General features: G+C 39.0%; 1 protein-coding gene across 2 annotated transcripts in view; it reads left to right on the top strand.

Moving 5' to 3' along the window:
- The window catches only part of ttc27 (tetratricopeptide repeat domain 27), a 65292-nt gene that overhangs the window by 4535 nt on the left and 41520 nt on the right, over positions 1-19237 (top strand). For both annotated transcript variants that reach the window (XM_079458236.1, XM_079458235.1), the window contains exons 3-9: positions 751-880; positions 2071-2211; positions 4141-4243; positions 10476-10640; positions 10816-10955; positions 13064-13176; positions 15102-15168. In XM_079458236.1, coding sequence (XP_079314362.1) covers positions 751-880; positions 2071-2211; positions 4141-4243; positions 10476-10640; positions 10816-10955; positions 13064-13176; positions 15102-15168 — 859 coding nt within the window. The remainder of the gene's footprint in view (positions 1-750; positions 881-2070; positions 2212-4140; positions 4244-10475; positions 10641-10815; positions 10956-13063; positions 13177-15101; positions 15169-19237) is intronic.

The following is a 19237-nucleotide window of genomic DNA, read 5'->3' as shown; positions in this document are numbered from 1 at the left end:
TCACTTCTACACGACAAAAATAAAACACACATTAGCGGTTCAAGCCAATAGTCTGTTTGGCCGAATGCAGGTGTAGCTGTGCCTGATGTCTCTAAATTCAAAGATCACGACAGTAAGCAGTAAGAAATATAGATTGTCTTGATGCCGGTAGATGTTCTCCGCCTTCGCTGACTCTCTTGGATTCTTGCGCATTCTCATTTCAGCAACCTGTATTATTCTAAAGACGACCAAACTATACAATGAGATTCACGACTTGGGTTGTTTGTGAGAATACATCAATGTGCTATACATCTTAGTGATGTATGAAGGCATGGATGCACATGTGTGCGGGAATGTGAGGAGGATTTAAATACGACCTTTTGCAATGGCATCTGGGGAATAAAACAAGCTCCAGCAGAATTACAATATCAGGTTTTTGATTCTGTTTAGTGCTGCATTATTACCAAATGTTTAATTTATCCGGGTCTGTTCGTTTGCATCAGAGCCGTCAAGAGATGTGAATCAGTTGCCATGTTGAGAAAACTGATGAATGTGATCGGATCACCCAAGAACAATGTTTAGATGTAATACAATGTGATGAGTCTGTGTTGCTGCGTACCAATAAATTATTAAATTAGTTGCATTTTTATTGCTTTCTGTTTTTAATCATATTAATGCTAGTCGATTACTCTCATAGAAAACACATGTCATTAATGTGTTCTGCATTTAAACATGCTTATTTCTCAAAATCCTCTGTTTTTTGTGGTGTAGAGAAACAGTTTTGCTTGCCATGGCTGTTGGGTGTCTCAACCTTTTCGCCCAGAGTAATTGGACCGGGCCGCCAGTTGAACTCCAAATCTCTGACTTCCTGCCTGAGGCCTTACTCCAGAGCTACTCGCAGGTAATGTACCATAATGCATCTGTGATCCAGTCTGCAATGAGCGTCATTGCAATACTGCAAGCACAGTCAAATATTCTAGAAACGTGTATTTGTTTGTGTTACAATACGCAGTTTAGTAACGCATCAATAAGTAAATTTAAATATAAAGTATATAGACGGTTTCATCTTAACAACATAAACAAACATTACCGGGCATGCGCACTTTTGTAACCCCAAACTTAACTTCTGATAGATATTCACAAACAATAAAGTCCCTGTAGATTATTTCTGATAACAATCAAAAGAAATTGTAATGTGCATGTGACTATTACATTTATTTTTAATTATGTCTTAGCCGGTGAAATTGCACAATTATTTGAAACCATTTATTGTTTATAGGCATTTTAAAGGTTGAAGGTCACTATGTATACGTGTGCGGTTTTTTTGTGTTTGTAAACTTCAGCACATTTTCAATGTAAGCTTTTTGAGTAAAAAGCTATATGCTGTTGTAAAGTCATGTGATTTGTAAGTGTGATGGATGGAATGGAAGGAGATGGCGACCCCCGGGCAGGTCAGAGCACGGGATGATGAGTGTGTGTAGACCGCCACAGGGCTGCTAATGAAACCTCTTAGGGCTCCTTATTATGCAGAGGTGAAGAGAACCTTCTCCCTAATGCTTCGCTGCGCCCACGTACATTGCTGGAGATGCTGTGTGTGTGAAACGCTTTCTGTCTTGCTCGTTGATTTATCAGCCTTGTCTTAGAGAGCACCGGCCCTTTAAATTAGGCTGAGAGCAGGACACGTGGGGAGGGAAAGGGGCTGTGATGGATGGATGGACAAGAAGCTGTGCAGGACTTTATAAAGGAATGTTAATACAAATATTAGACTGCACCTAATGATTACCTCATGAAATGCAAAAATGGCGAAATAACGTTTTAAACAGGATTTCAGCAAGATTTAGCATTTCTGATTAGCAGTAGTTTTAGCCAATGTGCCTACATGTGCTGTTTGTATATAAACTGACCATGGTACCAGTTGCCTCAAATTGCAAATATCCATTAAAAATAAATGATTTCTGGTCACTTAATATATATGTGCACGTGGCTGGATGTAATGGAAATGTTTGTTATTGTTATTATTCTCTCATATTATATGCAGCCCTGTTATATTTGTAAGATTAATTTAATTATCTCTTCGATCCTCGTTTCAAGCCCACATCCCAGAAAACGGCTGTGTTATCCAGTCTTCAGCTGGATGGAGAGTGTGTCTACAGTCTGGTGTCCAACCCCATCCTTCTTCTGCTGACCAGAGTCATACTCGTCCACTGTGGGGCCAAACTAGAGAGCCTTCAGGTGACTTTCACAGCTTTATTTATTTACCTTGGTTGTGGAAAAGATAGTGATACAAGATGCCCCAAATGGATTCTGATGCTTAAAAATGCAGTGAAAGATGTATTGTCCAGTTTCAACAAAATCAAACCTCAGGAGTGACAAAGTCATCCAACAGCATTATGCATGACAGAGATAAAGATCGAGGTTATTACATTAAAAAAAAGCCGAACATTTTATAAATATATGTACAAATAAGACTTGTTGTATTGCATAAAAGTGAGTGTGAACTTTTTTTCTTTGCAGCATTTGAGGTCTGAAAAAACATAGCGTCTTTTTGGTTACATTTTGTTTCTCTAGTTTCCATTCTCTGGTAAAATATTGTGAGTAGTTCACAGAGTGAAACAAAAATGATCATTTTTATCTAGACACATACCTATAAATGGTAAATTCAGTAAAACTGTCTGAAAATAATTTCGAAATGGTTTGTTAAATATTTTTTCTGCGGCTGTACATTTCATTAAATAACCAAATATTAAACCTTTTATTTCCAATATACCAGTAGAAAACTTTTCCAGAAATTAAAGTTATTAAAAGATCATCAAATGTCCAATCAGAAAACTGTCTTTTGTGTAATAATGTTGAAGTTTTTAATGAAAGTAGGTGTGGTTGAGGCCAGTTACTCGCTACAGCACTTTGTGTGTGTTGGTAATGAGACATTTCTCTTTAATTTCTCACTCATATGTCTTAAGATCATTACTCGGTGCTCCCGTGTGCATTACTGGGAGAGAAAATGAAGAATAATTACAAAGCTGTCAAAAGTAGGAGTTAATTTATGGCTGTGGTTTTCTTTTTGGCCGCTGTATGGGTGTGCGTGCGATAACTTTCACCGCAACGGATCATTAGAATGGATCTGGTCTGTGCTGATGTTTGTGTATTCAGACTCTTACATTAATCCATATTCATGTGGTATTTGACCTCCCCTCCAAAACAAACTCTGTGTGTGTGTGTTTTTATTATTACTGACAATTAGTAAACAAATTCTCCATTCTAATTGCAAAAAACCCACCCACCCACAGAGCGCCAGATAAAAGGTAATGTGTGTATCATAAATTAGAGGAAAATAAAGCATTATTTATAACGATTCTCTTTTTTTATTTCCTTCTCCTCGCAGTCTCCTACAGTATCTATCTGTGTTTGAAGCCATTACACGTGTCGTATAAAACCCTCATCTTTTTCTACGTATCTCTCCTTCTGTGAATATTTATGCTTGTCGACAAGCATTACTAATGGATTTATATATTTATTGTTACCCTGTCTCATACCTCTGTGAGCAATGGGATAAAAAGAAATTTCAGCTACGATTAGTTAAAGCAGTGTTTCTCAAACTTTTTCTGCCATTCCCCAATTTGGAGGTAGGGTAGGCCCCACCTGTCACCAATAGCCAAAAACAAAATGGTAATAAACTTTGTCTTGGTTTTCTCTGCTGGTGCCGAATCTCCAGTTTTCTTTCCATTCCCTGGTTAAATCATTCTTGCAATTTTTTTGCAATCGGATCTTGTTTTAAATAAGACTTACATTTAAATGTGTCTTTGTTTTGAGTGTATGGTCAATAATAAAGTCATTAATAAAAGATGAAATCTTTAAAATGTTCACCCATTTGTCGCGCCCCACTTGTCATGTCTCTATTCCCCACCAGTGGGGCCTGCTCCACACTTTAAGAAACACTGAGTGAAAGACACATGAAGTGTGTCAGATGTCTGAACTCGTGTAGAATCCTGGAACATTATTGGTGTGCTAAGATGACCACATATTCACATTTAAATCATCTGCCATCTGCAAACATGTGCAACTTAATATACAAATGTCTACATTAGAAAACCCTTTCAGAATGAATGTACAGAATATAAATAAACTGTCTACCTACCTCTCTCTCGCTCTCTGTGTGAATAGTTGCTGCCCTGGTGGACGCTGAGATATATCACTCTACATCAACAGATACTAGAGGAAAGATCTCCAGAGCTCCTGAACCTGGCGCTCGGATGCATAGAGAAAGGCAAGAACACACACACACACACTTGTGTTGTCTTTTTACCTGACGCACTAACAGTTAGAATGGCTTTTTCTGAAAGGTAAGGAGCACAGCACTGGAAAAAAATCCTGTTTATATCATCAAACAAAATGTTTTTGGTTAACCGGTTAAACATCATCATATATAATGGATAAATGAAGAAGTGACATCAGTTTGAATTGTGCAGCTTTAAACTGATAAAGTAGTTACTGGACCTCTGTATTATCTTCATTCTCTGGGATTCTCTGTAATGTTTAACCCGATTAACCTCGATTGGGACGATAATCATATTTTTTAATCTGACTAAACTGGAGCCACAGGCGTCTGTAACAAGATTTAAAATCCCAGCGCAGGTTTGAATTTCCTCACCGCTCTGATCCTAATTTCACATTGACTGCCGAAGACACACGTCAGCGCGAGACGCTTTCTAGCGGAGAGACTCTGCTGTCCGTTCTTATTGAGCAGGCAGTCACAACTGATGTCAAGTGTTAGCGCTTGGAGGTGGCGTGAAGATGTGTGTGCGTTTGGTACTGTCGGTTTAAGATGATGTCAGCAGTATATGTGTGAAACGTCAAAAGTGGTGTAGCTCTGAGGTTTAATAGGGCCTGTGATTTGCAGAGTCTGCGTATTTGTGAGCTGTTTTGGGGGTTCTGGGTTCGTACAAGGTGCTTGAAGTACTTAAATTAGCTATTTTAGTTTCAAGTTCTGGACAACTATTGAAAAGGGTATGGTAAAGTAAGGTAACGCTTAAAAGCAAATGCATGTTCCCAACATGATGTGTGAGTGTGTGAGTGAGTGTGTGTGTGTGTGTGTGTGTGAGTGAGTGAGTGAGTGAGTGAGTGAGTGAGTGAGTGAGTGAGTGAGTGAGTGAGTGAGTGAGTGAGTGAGTGAGTGAGTGAGTGAGTGAGTGAGTGAGTGAGTGAGTGAGTGAGTGAGTGAGTGAGTGAGTGAGTGAGTGAGTGAGTGAGTGAGTGAGTGAGTGAGTGAGTGAGTGAGTGAGTGAGTGAGTGAGTGAGTGAGTGAGTGAGTGAGTGAGTGAGTGAGTGAGTGAGTGAGTGAGTGAGTGAGTGAGTGAGTGAGTGAGTGAGTGAGTGAGTGAGTGAGTGAGTGAGTGAGTGAGTGAGTGAGTGAGTGAGTGAGTGAGTGAGTGAGTGAGTGAGTGAGTGAGTGAGTGAGTGAGTGAGTGAGTGAGTGAGTGAGTGAGTGAGTGAGTGAGTGAGTGAGTGAGTGAGTGAGTGAGTGAGTGAGTGAGTGAGTGAGTGAGTGAGTGAGTGAGTGAGTGAGTGAGTGAGTGAGTGAGTGAGTGAGTGAGTGAGTGAGTGAGTGAGTGAGTGAGTGAGTGAGTGAGTGAGTGAGTGAGTGAGTGAGTGAGTGAGTGAGTGAGTGAGTGAGTGAGTGAGTGAGTGAGTGAGTGAGTGAGTGAGTGAGTGAGTGAGTGAGTGAGTGAGTGAGTGAGTGAGTGAGTGAGTGAGTGAGTGAGTGAGTGAGTGAGTGAGTGAGTGAGTGAGTGAGTGAGTGAGTGAGTGAGTGAGTGAGTGAGTGGCGTGGCGCTTATCTCACCTGTGATCGTATCATTGGTTTTGGCGTTGAGAAAATAAACGAAACTGTACAAGATTAGAAAATCTAAATCATCCAGCACTATTTTGTTCTATTTACAGAATACGAACCTGAAATGCTTTTGTGTTTTTTTAATGCAGAGATTTTATTTTGGATTTATTGTGGCATTTTTGGGATAATCATGGGGTAGATCCCATTTTTTTGCGTATTTATTTATTTACTTTAGGAGGCTATCAAGGCTCAAATCCAATGTACTTTTAAAAAGAACAAATACGGACAAGAATTTGAGAACTTTAGAAAAAGTGTTGCAAATGATTTACATCACATGTGATGACACAAGATGACAGCACTGTATTAAACAGACCACCACTTCCAAAGTTTATACAGAACTGTATGAACTGTTTATACGTATTTACATAGGGTCTCAGGGGTGTTGTTTAGGATATGTACCTGTAATACTGTAGTTTACGTTGAAGTACCATGTTAATGCCTTGGCATTCAGTACTCATGTCGTCATGTTTTTGTATGTCATGTTACAACCACAAAGCTTTCCTGAAAGATATTACAAGAATGAAATGTTCTATTACTCTGATGTCTTCCAGCACCCGAAACTCTGCGCTGCTCTGTTTGTGTATACCAGAAGAAAACACTGAAGAATCACAAATGCGAACGATCCAGCATCTTGTTGCAATTAATCGGTCTTAACCTCAAACACGAAGCAGCGCTTTCCTGTTAATACTTTGTGTGAAGTGAAGCAGAGATTTCATTGCAAACGTCCTTGAAATGACGTCAGAGGAAAGAGTCAAAGATTGCATTGCTTTTGTGGCAGGATATAGAGTCATTTCTCTGAAGAGTTTGGATGTTAATGGGGATTCGCCAGGGAATCGTGCATCCAATGATGAGCTCTGCAGCAAAACAGCCTTTTAATTGGGTTCCTGTGCCTCTGGAATGAGTTTCCTGCGCTGCCTTTTAATCAGACACGCATCAGCTACGCCCCGATATAGATAATCAGTATAGATGTTGCGAAGTGATATTTACAAGAGGATAGAGGCGATAATTCTGCTTTAATTCTCTCTCTCTGTTAGTCTCTTGTTGAGTTGATCTGCTTCAAGCGGCTTCTCTCACGGCACGCTAGGATTTGTTTGCCGTATGATGTTGTATTTGTGAAGCTGGCATAACACCTTGCTAGGGTGGCATATCAGCTCAAGCATTGACTGCCAAAAGCTATCCAGTGTCCTTCATACAGAATTGTGGGGATTTTAGAGGGTCGCCAGGGATTCACTTTACATTTTAAATTGAAATAATGATTAACCGAGTGAGCTTTCGCTTCCCCTTATCAAGTAAACAAATATTATAGGCCTAAAATTCTTTGAAAGAGAGAATCTTTGAAAAAAGTGACCTAGAACTGTTTGCATTCTTTAAAATTTCATCTTTTGTGTTCAGCAGAACCAAACCACTCGAATGTGAGCAAACGATGACAGTATTTGTATTTTTTAACTTTAGAAAATAAAGGTACAGAAAATAAAGATGAAAATCAAATGTTGAAATGTTTATTTAACTGTATTATGATTGTTTTTTTCCCAGTTTGTTTGCGTGGGGAATCGAAAGCAGCAGTCTTAAGAAAATCCAATTAGCTACAACATCTCAACAAATTAGTTATAAGCCATAAACCAGGACCATTTTAAATTAGCAGCTCATCAATGCTAAATAACTCAATGTCTGCAAAGTTGTAAAATTAGGATTGACTATCTGCTAGCGCTTCATGGTTTACTAAAACTGTGAAGCAGTGTTGATCGATCGGAAAGAATAAACAATGTCTAATATTCCCTTAGAATGACTCATAGACTAAATGTATTCCTGTCTGGGTATTTAAAGGTGATCTGTAGCTTTGCTGTGCTCTTGGATAAGGGTTTATATTTCATTCAAATTACAACGCTGCTCTTTATTCTGTTATATCAGTTTTTTTCATCGTGTTGAATTATAATACTTTATTTATGCTAATAACATGCTAGATGGATGGCAATTGTAGTTGCTCTGTTGTTGCTAAACACACCGCACCTGACTGTTTTTGCCCTTCACGCACACACACAAACAGTGTTTTGGGCAACAATTTGCTGCAGGAATGACCACATCTAAACAATCCACGCAGCTGCCTCTCAAATCATCTGGACCGTTAAATTCATTGCTTTAACGGCTACAGGTTTGCTTTTTCTTTAATCTGACTGCTGGAGCTGCGTGATAGAAAAAAGCTGAGATACTTGCCGATTGCTTTACAAATCTGATCTGCAAAAACACTATTATGGAGTGAGCCAATGGGGCCAGAACGCTTCATTAGTTATGTTGAAAAAAACTACTGCATGCGTAGCAAAACTGTGTAGATATATTTTTGTATTCTTTTAACTTTCTTTTACTATTCTTTTAACCACAGATCGGCCACTTCTTGTCTTATCCACACCTTGACCACGTATCATCTCGTCCACTTCTCATTTTGTCTTGTTCTGTCTCGTATCGATCACGTCTCGTCTTATCCACGTCTCCTCTGCTACTATCACTCCACTTGTTTTCTCCTTCACTTCATTGAACACTTCTTCTCTTTCTCCTTCACCTCTCCTTCTCTTGCTCTCACTTCTCTCTACTTTTCTTTCTCCGTTACTTCTCGTTCTCATTCACCTCTCCTCCTCTTTCTCCTTCAACTCTTCTTTCTCAATCACTTCTCTTTCTGCATTTCGTTTCTTTCTCTTTTACATCTCCTTTTTGTCCTTCTCTTTTTGCTTCACTTCTTCTCTTTCTCTTTCTCATTCACTTCTTCCTCTTCTCTCCTTCACTTTTCTTTCTCCTTCACCCCTCCTTCTCTTGCTCTTTTTACCTCTCTCTCTCTCTCTTTTCTTTCTGCTTCACCCCTCCCTCTCTTTCACTTCTCTCTCTCCTCAACTTTTCTTTCTCCTTCACTTCACTTTTCTTTCTCCTTCACCCCTCCCTCTCTTTCACTTCTCTCTCTCCTTTACTTTTCTTTCTCCTTCACCCCTCCCTCTCTTTCACTTCTCTCTCTCCTTTACTTTTCTTTCTCCTTCACCCCTCCTTCTCTTGCTCTTTTTACTTTTCTTTGTCCTCTACTTCTCGTTCTTCTCTTTCTTTCTCCTTCACCTCTACTCCTCTCCTTCTCTTTCTTTTTCTCTTTCTCCATCACTTTTCTTTCTCCTTCACCCCTCCTTTCACTTTCACCTTCACCTTTCTCTTCGTCTTCCTTTTCTTTTTCTTCTTTACTTCACCTTGCTCCTTCACCTCTCTTTCACTTACTCCACCTCTTTCTCTTTTTCCTTTTTGTTTTTTCAGTGCACAAAGGTGGTATTTCACTTAACAGACGTGCTCAGGCTTAACCGCAAGATGAGATTTCAATAGCTTTTATGTATCAAGCAAATTTGTCTGGGCAGTTTCATTCTTATTTATAACCGACTTAAGGTCAATGAAGCATTTTATGAGTTGGTAAATAATAAAGGTGAATTATATTTTAATCAGCATTTACATTCAATAAGTTACACGGGTGAGTGGATATTGGACTGGGTCTTTCATCATTGTGCTTAGTAAATGTCACGCCTACATTGGGATTTTACTGGACCAAAGATGATTAAAACGCAGGTTTGTAGGTGACTGGACATTAGCAGGGAACATATGTGCTGGTGGCGTTTAATATTCACTGGTGAAGGATTAGATTGAGTATTCAGAGTGGAGCACCGGCTCTGGTTTTGTGAATGAAGGTACCGTTATCTGAACCGGTGACTTGTAGCTTTAACTTTCTGGAATAAAACTTCAAATCCTGTCAGTATTCTCGTTCCATAGGGAGAGACATTTGTTCTTTAATGACAGGCTTTTGTAACATTTCACGACATTTAAAGACGTGACATTGAAATGTAGTCTGCATTTAAAAATTAGGATTTCATCTGTTCTAGTTTGAGTATCTAAGAGGCTGGCATTTTTACACGTGAAGGATATAACAATTGAGTTAACGTGAGCAAATTATTCGTGAAACATGCTTTCATGAAGTAAAGGAGAGACACATTCTCAACCTCACACAGCTAGATAAATGGTTTGCGATGTTGTCAGCATTTGCAATGCAATGTGCTGCTTTTGAGTGCTAAATGAGTTTTGATCTTCACGGCATGGGCTTTAAAATGCTGCGATCATCACAGAACGTGCTGAAGAACATAGCCGTCACGAGTGGGGCTTTATTAAGAGCTCTTAGCATTAAAATGTACATTCTGACAGTCAATGCTCATGCAGTAGATTGATTTAAATAGTTTAGAATGTTGTCTTTATAATTTTCCTTTTATTTCTTGCATATGTAATCTGTAACCGAATTGTAACAATATTGAAAACAAATAGCCCCCGCTCTATTTTTTGTAAATTATTATGTTTATGTACCTTGAACTGATTTTGTGCAGCGATACAAAATTGTAGACACAAAATAAAATAAGATGCAGTCTTTTTCCGTGCAGTGAAACCATATGTCTGTGTTAGATGAATTAGAAATATTTCGCATATCTGGGTGCATATAATAAAACTTTCACTTGTTTCCCGCCATAGCCACCACATGTGCAATATATTAAATGTCTAAATAAAGGTTGTGATTTTAATGCCTTTGGTTGTTTCCCTGATTTTGTAGTGTGTAAATGCGAGGAGTTGTTCAACAACATCACACACAGGAATCTGGCCATTCAGTTCCACCTGGAGTGCAGTTACACCTGCTTGACCTACTATGAGTATCACAGGGCCAAACAACACTTGCAGATGGCCCAGGATCTATTAGGACTGGACGTTAACATGATAGGTGGGCAATACAACGAGAAGACGGATGATGGTTGTGTGCAGCTTATTGAAGGATTGATAAACAGCAATACAGTGATGGAAGTCATTGGAAGCATGAATGATTTGAAGCAGATGGATTACCAAGAAAAAAATGGATAGAAGGTGTGAATAAACAAACGTTTGTCTGTCTTTCTCAGGTGCACTAGGAAAAAGAACCCGTTTTCAAGAGAACTTTGTTGCTCAGCTCGTCTTGGATGTGAAACGGAAGAAAGACTCACCCGTTCTTGAATCCCGTAGTCCGTCACTTGCACCGACACCCAAAGAACTCTTACCAAAGGTACATCCAGGGTCTGAATTTAATTTACATGATGAATTAAGATGATTTAACGGCTATTAATGCTTTTTAGAATTTAATTTATTCATGTGGCTTTCCTCATTGGGTCATTGGTTCGAACCCAGGGATTGTACGTACTAAGAAGCCAATGTATAGTATAATGCAATGTAAGTCCTTTTTTGTATAAAAGCATCTCCCAAATGCATGCATTTAAATATAGCACCTGCTAGAGAAACCTTTCGAAACGTTTAGATTTTGTTCCCATTTTCATCTTGGTGGCTTAATGTGAAAACAATTTGCTGTGTTGTAGAGAAAGTTTTCATGCATCCAAGACTTTAAGTGGACGGTTTATAAAACATTTGAATTGTTGGCCGTATTTTCAGCTTGATGATAAAAATGTTTATCATAGAAAAACTAATTAAATCATTTCAAAAAGCTCCGTCAGACCAAAGATTAACTTAGATTTAAAGGAATATAAAAAAAATTCCCCTGCCATTTTGGAAGACACAAATTCACACTACACTACCTTTGGGGCAAGAACAGTGCTTTTCTTATCCCATCCATCAGGGGGCGATGTTTATTATTGGGTTTACAGCTCACATGACATTGTGCTGCAGTAAAGGTCGTGAAATATATATCTTATGCAGATTTCTATCTGTCCCCTTCTCACTCTGTCCTGTCCCTCTCCTCTCACCCTAAAGCAGTGCTTTACTGTTATTGCATGTTGTTGGAGGGCTGTTGAGTTTTATCTCGTGTTTGGATGATCTGTGCACTGGTACCGCTGCGTCTGGTTTTATCTGCTTCGGCTGGAAAATGACAAATTGGGGACAGACAAAGATTTTATGGAAAATTCCGGACGTTATCTCTGCGCTTCTCACTTGGCCTCGGTTTATGTGTTGCGGCCCTAGAGAAGTCTAATAAACCATTTTTGTCCTAGGATGGCTACAGTTTTTGGATTAAATGTGATATGATCAGTATTGCTTACAAACACCGAGGGGATATTTTAGTGTTGTGTAAGGGTTTCCAGGTTGAATGAATACATGAGTGTCCTTTTTTTTCAAATATCTGAAGTATATATATATACACACTCAACCACGCATTGCTTAAACTTTGTGTGACTCATAAGGTCTTCTTTTGCCTTGTAGAACAAAAAACAAAAGCACAGCAACACTGTGACTATAGTCGGCAGCCATCTGAATGTACGTTTAGAGCTTGTGTGTATTTATTTGAGAAAGTGGTCAGGAATAAGTTGTGTATATTTCCAGTTATAGGTCACAAATAGTTTCTCTCGCCCTTCCTAAATGACACGGGGTATATGGGGTGCGGATTGATGTTGATGATGTCATCGGGGTCAGTGAGTAATGACAGAAGTCAAGTTTTTCATGCCACCATTTATAGCACACATGGCCTGCAGGTTGAGCTCACAGTATGTGTGTCTTGGGAAAGAAGTTTATGGGTAGGAGTTTTTAAAGTAAGTGCCTATTGCTGTGAGACATTAAATTTAGGGGGTGTTGTTCAGAAACAGCCAGATGCATTGTAGGTCTTGACTTTTTTTTTACGACTTTTTTAATTTTACCACGTAGAGCGAGGCCCTGACAAAACAGAGCGTTACGCCAACATACATTAAAAATAGCATGAAGGAACACAAGAACAAGTCATATATGAAAAGCCTCTCGCTCATTTTCTCTCATTTCATTCAACCGTGTGAAAAATATGTTTTGAGAAATGTTTTGTCTATACAATGGAAGTCACTAAGGGCCAGAGTTGTTTGGTTACCAACGTTCTTCAAGCCATACAGGTTTAGAATGGCATTAGAGTGGGTAAATGGGTGAAATGTCCCTTTAACAACTATATATGCTGTATAGAAATGGATGCCTCATGATGTTCTTTTTAAGCTTGGTGTGACTTGAGACTCCTAAATAATGTTAAGCAGAGTTTCAGCACTCAAGACGGTTTATGACTGCATCTTGAATAAACACTCCCTAAGAAAGACGATCAATCCTGATCTTCTCAATCTCTCCTTTCTTATCTGAAGTTGGATCTGTAATTTGTCATACTTAGCATTTCTGCAGTCTGTTTCAGTCTTTCAATTCTCGCGTGTGTGTGTGTAGGATCATCAGCTGAGTGATGACACCGTCCTGAACCAGATTAACCTGGCAGACCCTTCTGAACACCAACTCCCCAATCTCACCGCAGAGGAACAGGCTCTTATACTGGCAGTCTGGTGAGTGTCTGTAATTCAATGCATCAGCAGTCTATCAGTATGAATGTGTCCTGAATGAAGTGTGGCTGTAGTAACTGTTATACTGTAAGTGATGTGCTTAGTTTTGTCTAAAGTTGATTCACGGCACTTGTGTTTTGGAGTCGACACTCCTAAAAATGTTTTATATCCTAAAACTGATGCCGCATGTATTTGGGTTTTAATTTCATTTAGTGCAGATGTGAATTGGCAGGTGGGCAGGAAATCTCTGCAAATTTTGCGTTGTTAAGATTTTACTTTTATGGAAGTTTGAAATATTTCAGAGGAGTGATATATACAAGAGTTGTTCCATTTTTGCCAGAAAAATATTTGTGTGTGTGTGTGTGTGTGTGTGTGTGTCTCCTGGTTTTGTGACACTTTATTATAGACTGTTTTAAGAGGTCTACCTTGTGCATGTGATATTGAACATACTGAAAATCAGGTTGTCAAAGCACAAGCCAGAAGGTTTTATGAGTATTGCTTGAACAGGTCCTCTGGCAGAAATGTGCTTTGAAATTCATGCATGAACCCCTCCCCAAAAAATGGTCTTCCCTTTGTCTCCTTATCCTTAAAGTGATAGTTCACCCAAAAATAAAAATCCTGCCATCATTTACTCACCCTTTTGTCTGTATGACTTCCGCAGAACACAAAAGAAGATATTTTGAAGATTGTTGTTAACTGGACCGCATTCACTTCGCATTGGTTTTGTGTCCATACAATATAAGTGAACGTGCTGTACGGTTAGCAACTTTCTTCAAAATATCTTCTTTTGTGTTCTGCAGAAGAAAGAAAGTCATAAAGGTTTGAAATGACCAAGGGGTGAGTAAATAATGACAGTGTCTTCATTTTTGGGTGAACTTTCACTTTAAAATACTCGAGCTCCTAAAAACAAATCTTAGTTTCTGACTTTTAAAGCCGCATCCAGTGTAGCTCAACATTAATCATATTGGCGAAATGTAAAAAATTGTTATTGCACAGTTGTTGTTTTTTTTTAAATGCTTGTTTTATCTTGCCAACTTGGCTTTGAAGTGCTGCGTCAGGCGTCTCCAACCTCCTCTTCCACATGCTGCGGAAATTGTTTTCGTGCCCGAGTGTGCATTGTTACTTGGCCTTTTCTTCCTGAATGAAAAGTGGATGGTCATCCACTCCCGTATTAACCCCCGAGCGAAGGCGGACGGACAGGCGGGGGGTTCTCCAACTTTCTAATTAGCTTTGTACCAGGCTGCTCGCGCTGTTGTCGAGAGGTCGTCGTCCTGCAGGGTCGGCTGCTTTGAGACAAATTGCAGGCGTGGAATAATTAGCAGGGCGTAATTATGCAGGCCAGAGACCTTAATTGGGCTGCGTAATGGTTGAAGGTGAATTATGGGCCGTCGAGCACAGCCGCACGTCGGTTTAACTGGGATTTGTCGGAATGCAAATAGCCTGCCGTATGTTTATTGTTTCTGGCTAACATAAAGAACTGTGCAAATGAGATGGTGAGACTTTGGCAAGGGAAAGTATATGAAGTCGGCTGCGATACTGCGCTAATAGTTCCAACAATGAGCGCAGAAGGACGGTTTAGCTGGGCAACCTTATTTTTTTCCTCCTGTGACTACTTTGTTTAAGTACATGTTGGGTGAATCTTATGATGACATGACTTTTGTGCATGAAGAAAATTAGACCTGTGTTTAGCACCTCTTTATTTTATATGTATCCTTCTTAAAATGTCCACATTCATTGTGTCTGTAGTTAAAGATGCTTGGAAGCCAATGTATTGTGTCTTTATTTCTTTAAAGTAGAGCTTTGAAATGTATTTATATATCTACTGTATATGTAGACATGCTTTTACTGTATGTATAACAAAAACTTGCCTCCGATTTTTATCGTTCTGTGCTATCTTACATTTTAACTGATTTGAATCTGCTTTGCAGCATAGATTTTCAGAAGAATAATCCGGTTCACAAGTTAAATGATGAAGAGCTCCTGGCCTTCACAACGGTAAGACGCTTTGACACTCTTTATCTGTTCTCCTATTTAATTTAATTTATACAGTTCTTAACAATACAGTTTCTCTCCATCAAACTTTTGACTTCCATGCTGTAGGTGCTAAACCAACATGAAAAATGCTCTGTGTCCTCACTTCTGCCTGTGCTCTGCTCATAAAGAGGAAATTTGATCATGCGCGTCGGCCAGTTCTGGTCAAATCCAGCACATTGTTGGAGACTTCAGAAAATGTCAGACAGGAATTTATTATATTGATGGGTCTTTAAGACAGCTCAGTACTTTGACAGTACTTTGGTGTGTGATTGACAGGCGGCTGAAAACCGTTCAGCTCATTCAGTCACATGTTAGAAGACAGAGAAAAGCTGTTGAAAGTCCAAACGTGCAGTAGTTTGCATTTTGCGCACTCTCGTGATTTCAGTGGCTATTACTTAAGGATGCGGCTTACCTGCGCCACAACATTTAACTTGCGTTTTACATGTATGCATTTAATGCTTTTTTGGTGCTTTCAGTGCATTCAGGGACAGCCTTTGAAAAAAATAGTAAATTCAGAAAAAAAAATACTTTTGTTTTATTCTGTGAACTACTGACAGTATTTCTCCCAAATTTATCCCATTTATTTGTATTTTTAAAATATTTTAGAATTTACCCCATAATTACATGTGCTTCTTTTCATTTTTTATTTGTAATAAATTTGCAAAGCTTTCAAACACACTTCTTTCACGGTGTCATCATGGGGTACTGTTATTGTTAAATAATTAATTGAATCCATTTTGGAATAAGGCTGCAACATGACAAAATGTAGAAAAAGTGAAGCGCTGTGAATACTTTCCGGATGCACTTTATATCCAGATTTTTAATCTTGAGTAAATCCCAGTTATTAAAGATTAAAACTGCAGTGTTATTATCAGCAAAAACCCCTAGGCGAAGACATTTTATATGAATGGTCACGAGCTGAACGAAACACTGTCTGCATGTCACAATCTGCTGGGAACATCATTCTTAACATGCGGCAAATTTGCATACAAAGAGTTTTTTAAATCAGCAACCTGTGCTCACCAACAGCTTTAATTATTCATAGACTCTTATTGCTAAGAGAGTTGTGGGAGATTTACATCATCTTACAAATAAATAACTGCATAATCAACCAGAATAGAGTCAAACACAATAACACCACTAATCGCCTTTATGGCTACTTTGCTGATCGGGCTTGGAAGAGAGTGTTCACCCAAAATTAAAATTCTTTCATATTTACTCCCACTCATGTAGACCGGTATGACTTTCTTTGTTCTGCATAACACAAATTATTTTGGAAACCGTTGGACACCAGACAACATTTCGTCTTTCTGAAGCTTCATATTGCTGTTTTTCAGAAAATTTTATTTTAAATGGTGAAATACTGTGTTGTCAAAGTTGACAAGCACTTTCTATTGGTTAGATATTTGCAAAACCCAGCGACAAACACAAAGTGTGACTAATAATATTGATTAATGGCGGTATATGGAGATGCAATGTTTCAGAAGGACAGCAGCAATTTGCAACATAACAGGAATAGTTCATCCAAAAAGAAATCACCATTTACTTTTTGTTTACAAACCTGTATAAATGTATTTGTTCTGTGAAACACAGAGAAAGATATTTGGAAGGATGTCAGCAGTATTCAGTTCTGGGTCATTGACTACCATATCATTTTTGTATGAGATGCTTTAAAAAAAATTAAGGAAAAACAATTGAAGTCCATGATATTGAAGTCCAGGATGTCCCAGAACTGAAAAACATTGCTAACATTCTTCCAAATATCTTCCTTTGTGTTTAGCTGAACAAAGTAATCTATACAGGTTTGGAAAAACTTGGGTGAGTAATCGACAACAAAATGAAGACATCATTTTTGTGTGAACTATCCCTTTAGGTTCCATTATATGGACACAAGACCAGTAAGATATTCGTGTACATGTTATGAACGACATGAGGGTGAAATATAGAATTTTAAACGGTATGGTGAACTGTCCCTTTAAGGAAGTGATGAATAATTTGGCTGGTCTTTGACTTTTGTGACCTCATTTGGATGTTTCAAACAAACAAGACTTTTTCTGTCACCTCTCCTGCTAAATTTTCCTTCGACAAACACAAAAACACATCTCGTCTGGTTTCTCTCCCTGCCCAGAGTTTAAAGATCTCTGTTCTTTCAGCAGCTTGTGACTGATTCTGTTTAAAGTTCAGATCCAGGGCTGATGTTTCAACTTGTTTTCTTCCCGTGTTGTTTTGTTCTGTTCTAATTTATACTTGGGTTACTGCCCTGCCCGTCTTCACGGAGTCTGAATCCATTTGAATTCATTAGAAGTTCCTTTTTCATGCTCGCTGAGGACAAGAGCTGCTCCGCCTCGCTACCCATTTGATAGCTTTATTTGTACAAGCGACGGAGCGATTCCATCGCTCTCCTGTATTAGACTGCGTCCGCTCCCCTCTCCAAACTCTCTAGTGTCTTTAAATGAAGCGTTTTTTTGAGTGTTGTTTTTGGGTTATGGCCAATTGCAATTTTCCCCAAAGCATTAAGTGTCTTTCTCAGACAGCTTCGACCTTGAGGACATGTTGTTGTGCGCACGCACCTGTTCTCACGGCTGCCGAGATGTTGGTGGTCTTCCCATGACGTTAATTCTTTCTAATCAACACTGTGAGATCGCAAAGCAATTGAGAACACAATTTGATGCGGTGCTTTGGGTTTTCATCCGCGGAGGGTTTGAAGGCGTCTGCCAGGTTTTGGCAAACATTTCAAAGCCACATTGAATGTGTGTGTCAACCCAACCCAAAGACGTCAGCACAAGGGGTGCTTCTTTGACTGCTAGGAGTGGACTTTTCCAGTAGTTGTAGTATTTTCTAACAAAACAATTTTCTGGATTACAGTTATTATCCTAGATTTAGGTATAACTATGCTTTATCTTATGAATATTAGATTGTATTCCTTTCAATAGATACTCCTATGTCTTCAGAGGTGTGTAAAGACCTTACACAATGAAGCCTTATGTCTTTCTTACCTTAGTATGAGCTATTTCTATCTATGTCCCCTTACATGGAATTCGCAATGTTGTTTCTACAGTAGCCCTAAGCAGACAAAAGTCCAGTCTAAATTATGAATGTGTAGGTTTTTTTGCACTAAGTGGGTCATTTTTGGGTGGGGTTATTCCGTGAGATTTCAACACTATGCTGAAATAGAAAAACATACTCGCCTCATCATCTGGAGGTGCGTGTTTAACTCTGTGCTATTTAACTCCCTCAATGTCATTTATGGATGTTCCATTTTACAGAGCTTAATATTATACCAGCTATACAGGGCTTTCCTATTTAACCTGCCTTCTACTGCTATAGCCAGCCAAGAATAACCAGCGAGATGGAGCGTAACGAGGGGTGGGGACTATCATTTGTATGGCAGGATTATTTATTTTCTTTCTCAAAATGAAGTCTTTTCAGAGGCAGGGAAGGGAATGCGTTCGTGCTGACTTGGCACTTCTGTAGAAACGGCAGGGAATTCTTTCATAGCCCTGCCATTTAACGCAGTGAGCACTCCTTCTTTCTCCTGTCATTTTGGTTTTGTCCAAAAGCTCATCTCTGTTTCTCATTGCGAGCGCTGCTGAAACGTCCCTCAGTGAGGATGGATGACTTCTGGTGGCGAATTCCTTCCTTCTGGTTTTAATGATCGAGAGTTATCGATTGACCTCGATACCGTTGTACGCACAGGCGGTAATGATTGTATTGAATGAATGATTCTTGTAGTCCAGACAGAAGCCGATAAATCATTTGGAACGTATTTGTCGTTGTTCATTACCACGATCTGTTGGACATCAATAGGCATTTGCTGTATCATTTACTATCCCGTATTGACTAATGTTTATATCCTTGCAAAAATCAATGTGATGCCACTTTTGGCCGCATTCCCAGATGCATATTAGGACCAGTGCTGGATTACACTGGATTAATTGGAAAATTTATGATCGAACCGACGACTGAACCTTGTCCAAAACCTAGTGAGATGCAGATATTTATTTTTCGTGGAATAGAGTTGAACCAAAAT

This window comes from Barbatula barbatula (genome assembly GCF_947034865.1).
Source record: "Barbatula barbatula genome assembly, chromosome: 6".
NCBI lineage: Eukaryota > Metazoa > Chordata > Actinopteri > Cypriniformes > Nemacheilidae > Barbatula > Barbatula barbatula.
The sequence above is the reverse complement of the archived record's forward strand: the minus strand, read 5'-3'. Positions and strand labels throughout refer to the sequence as shown.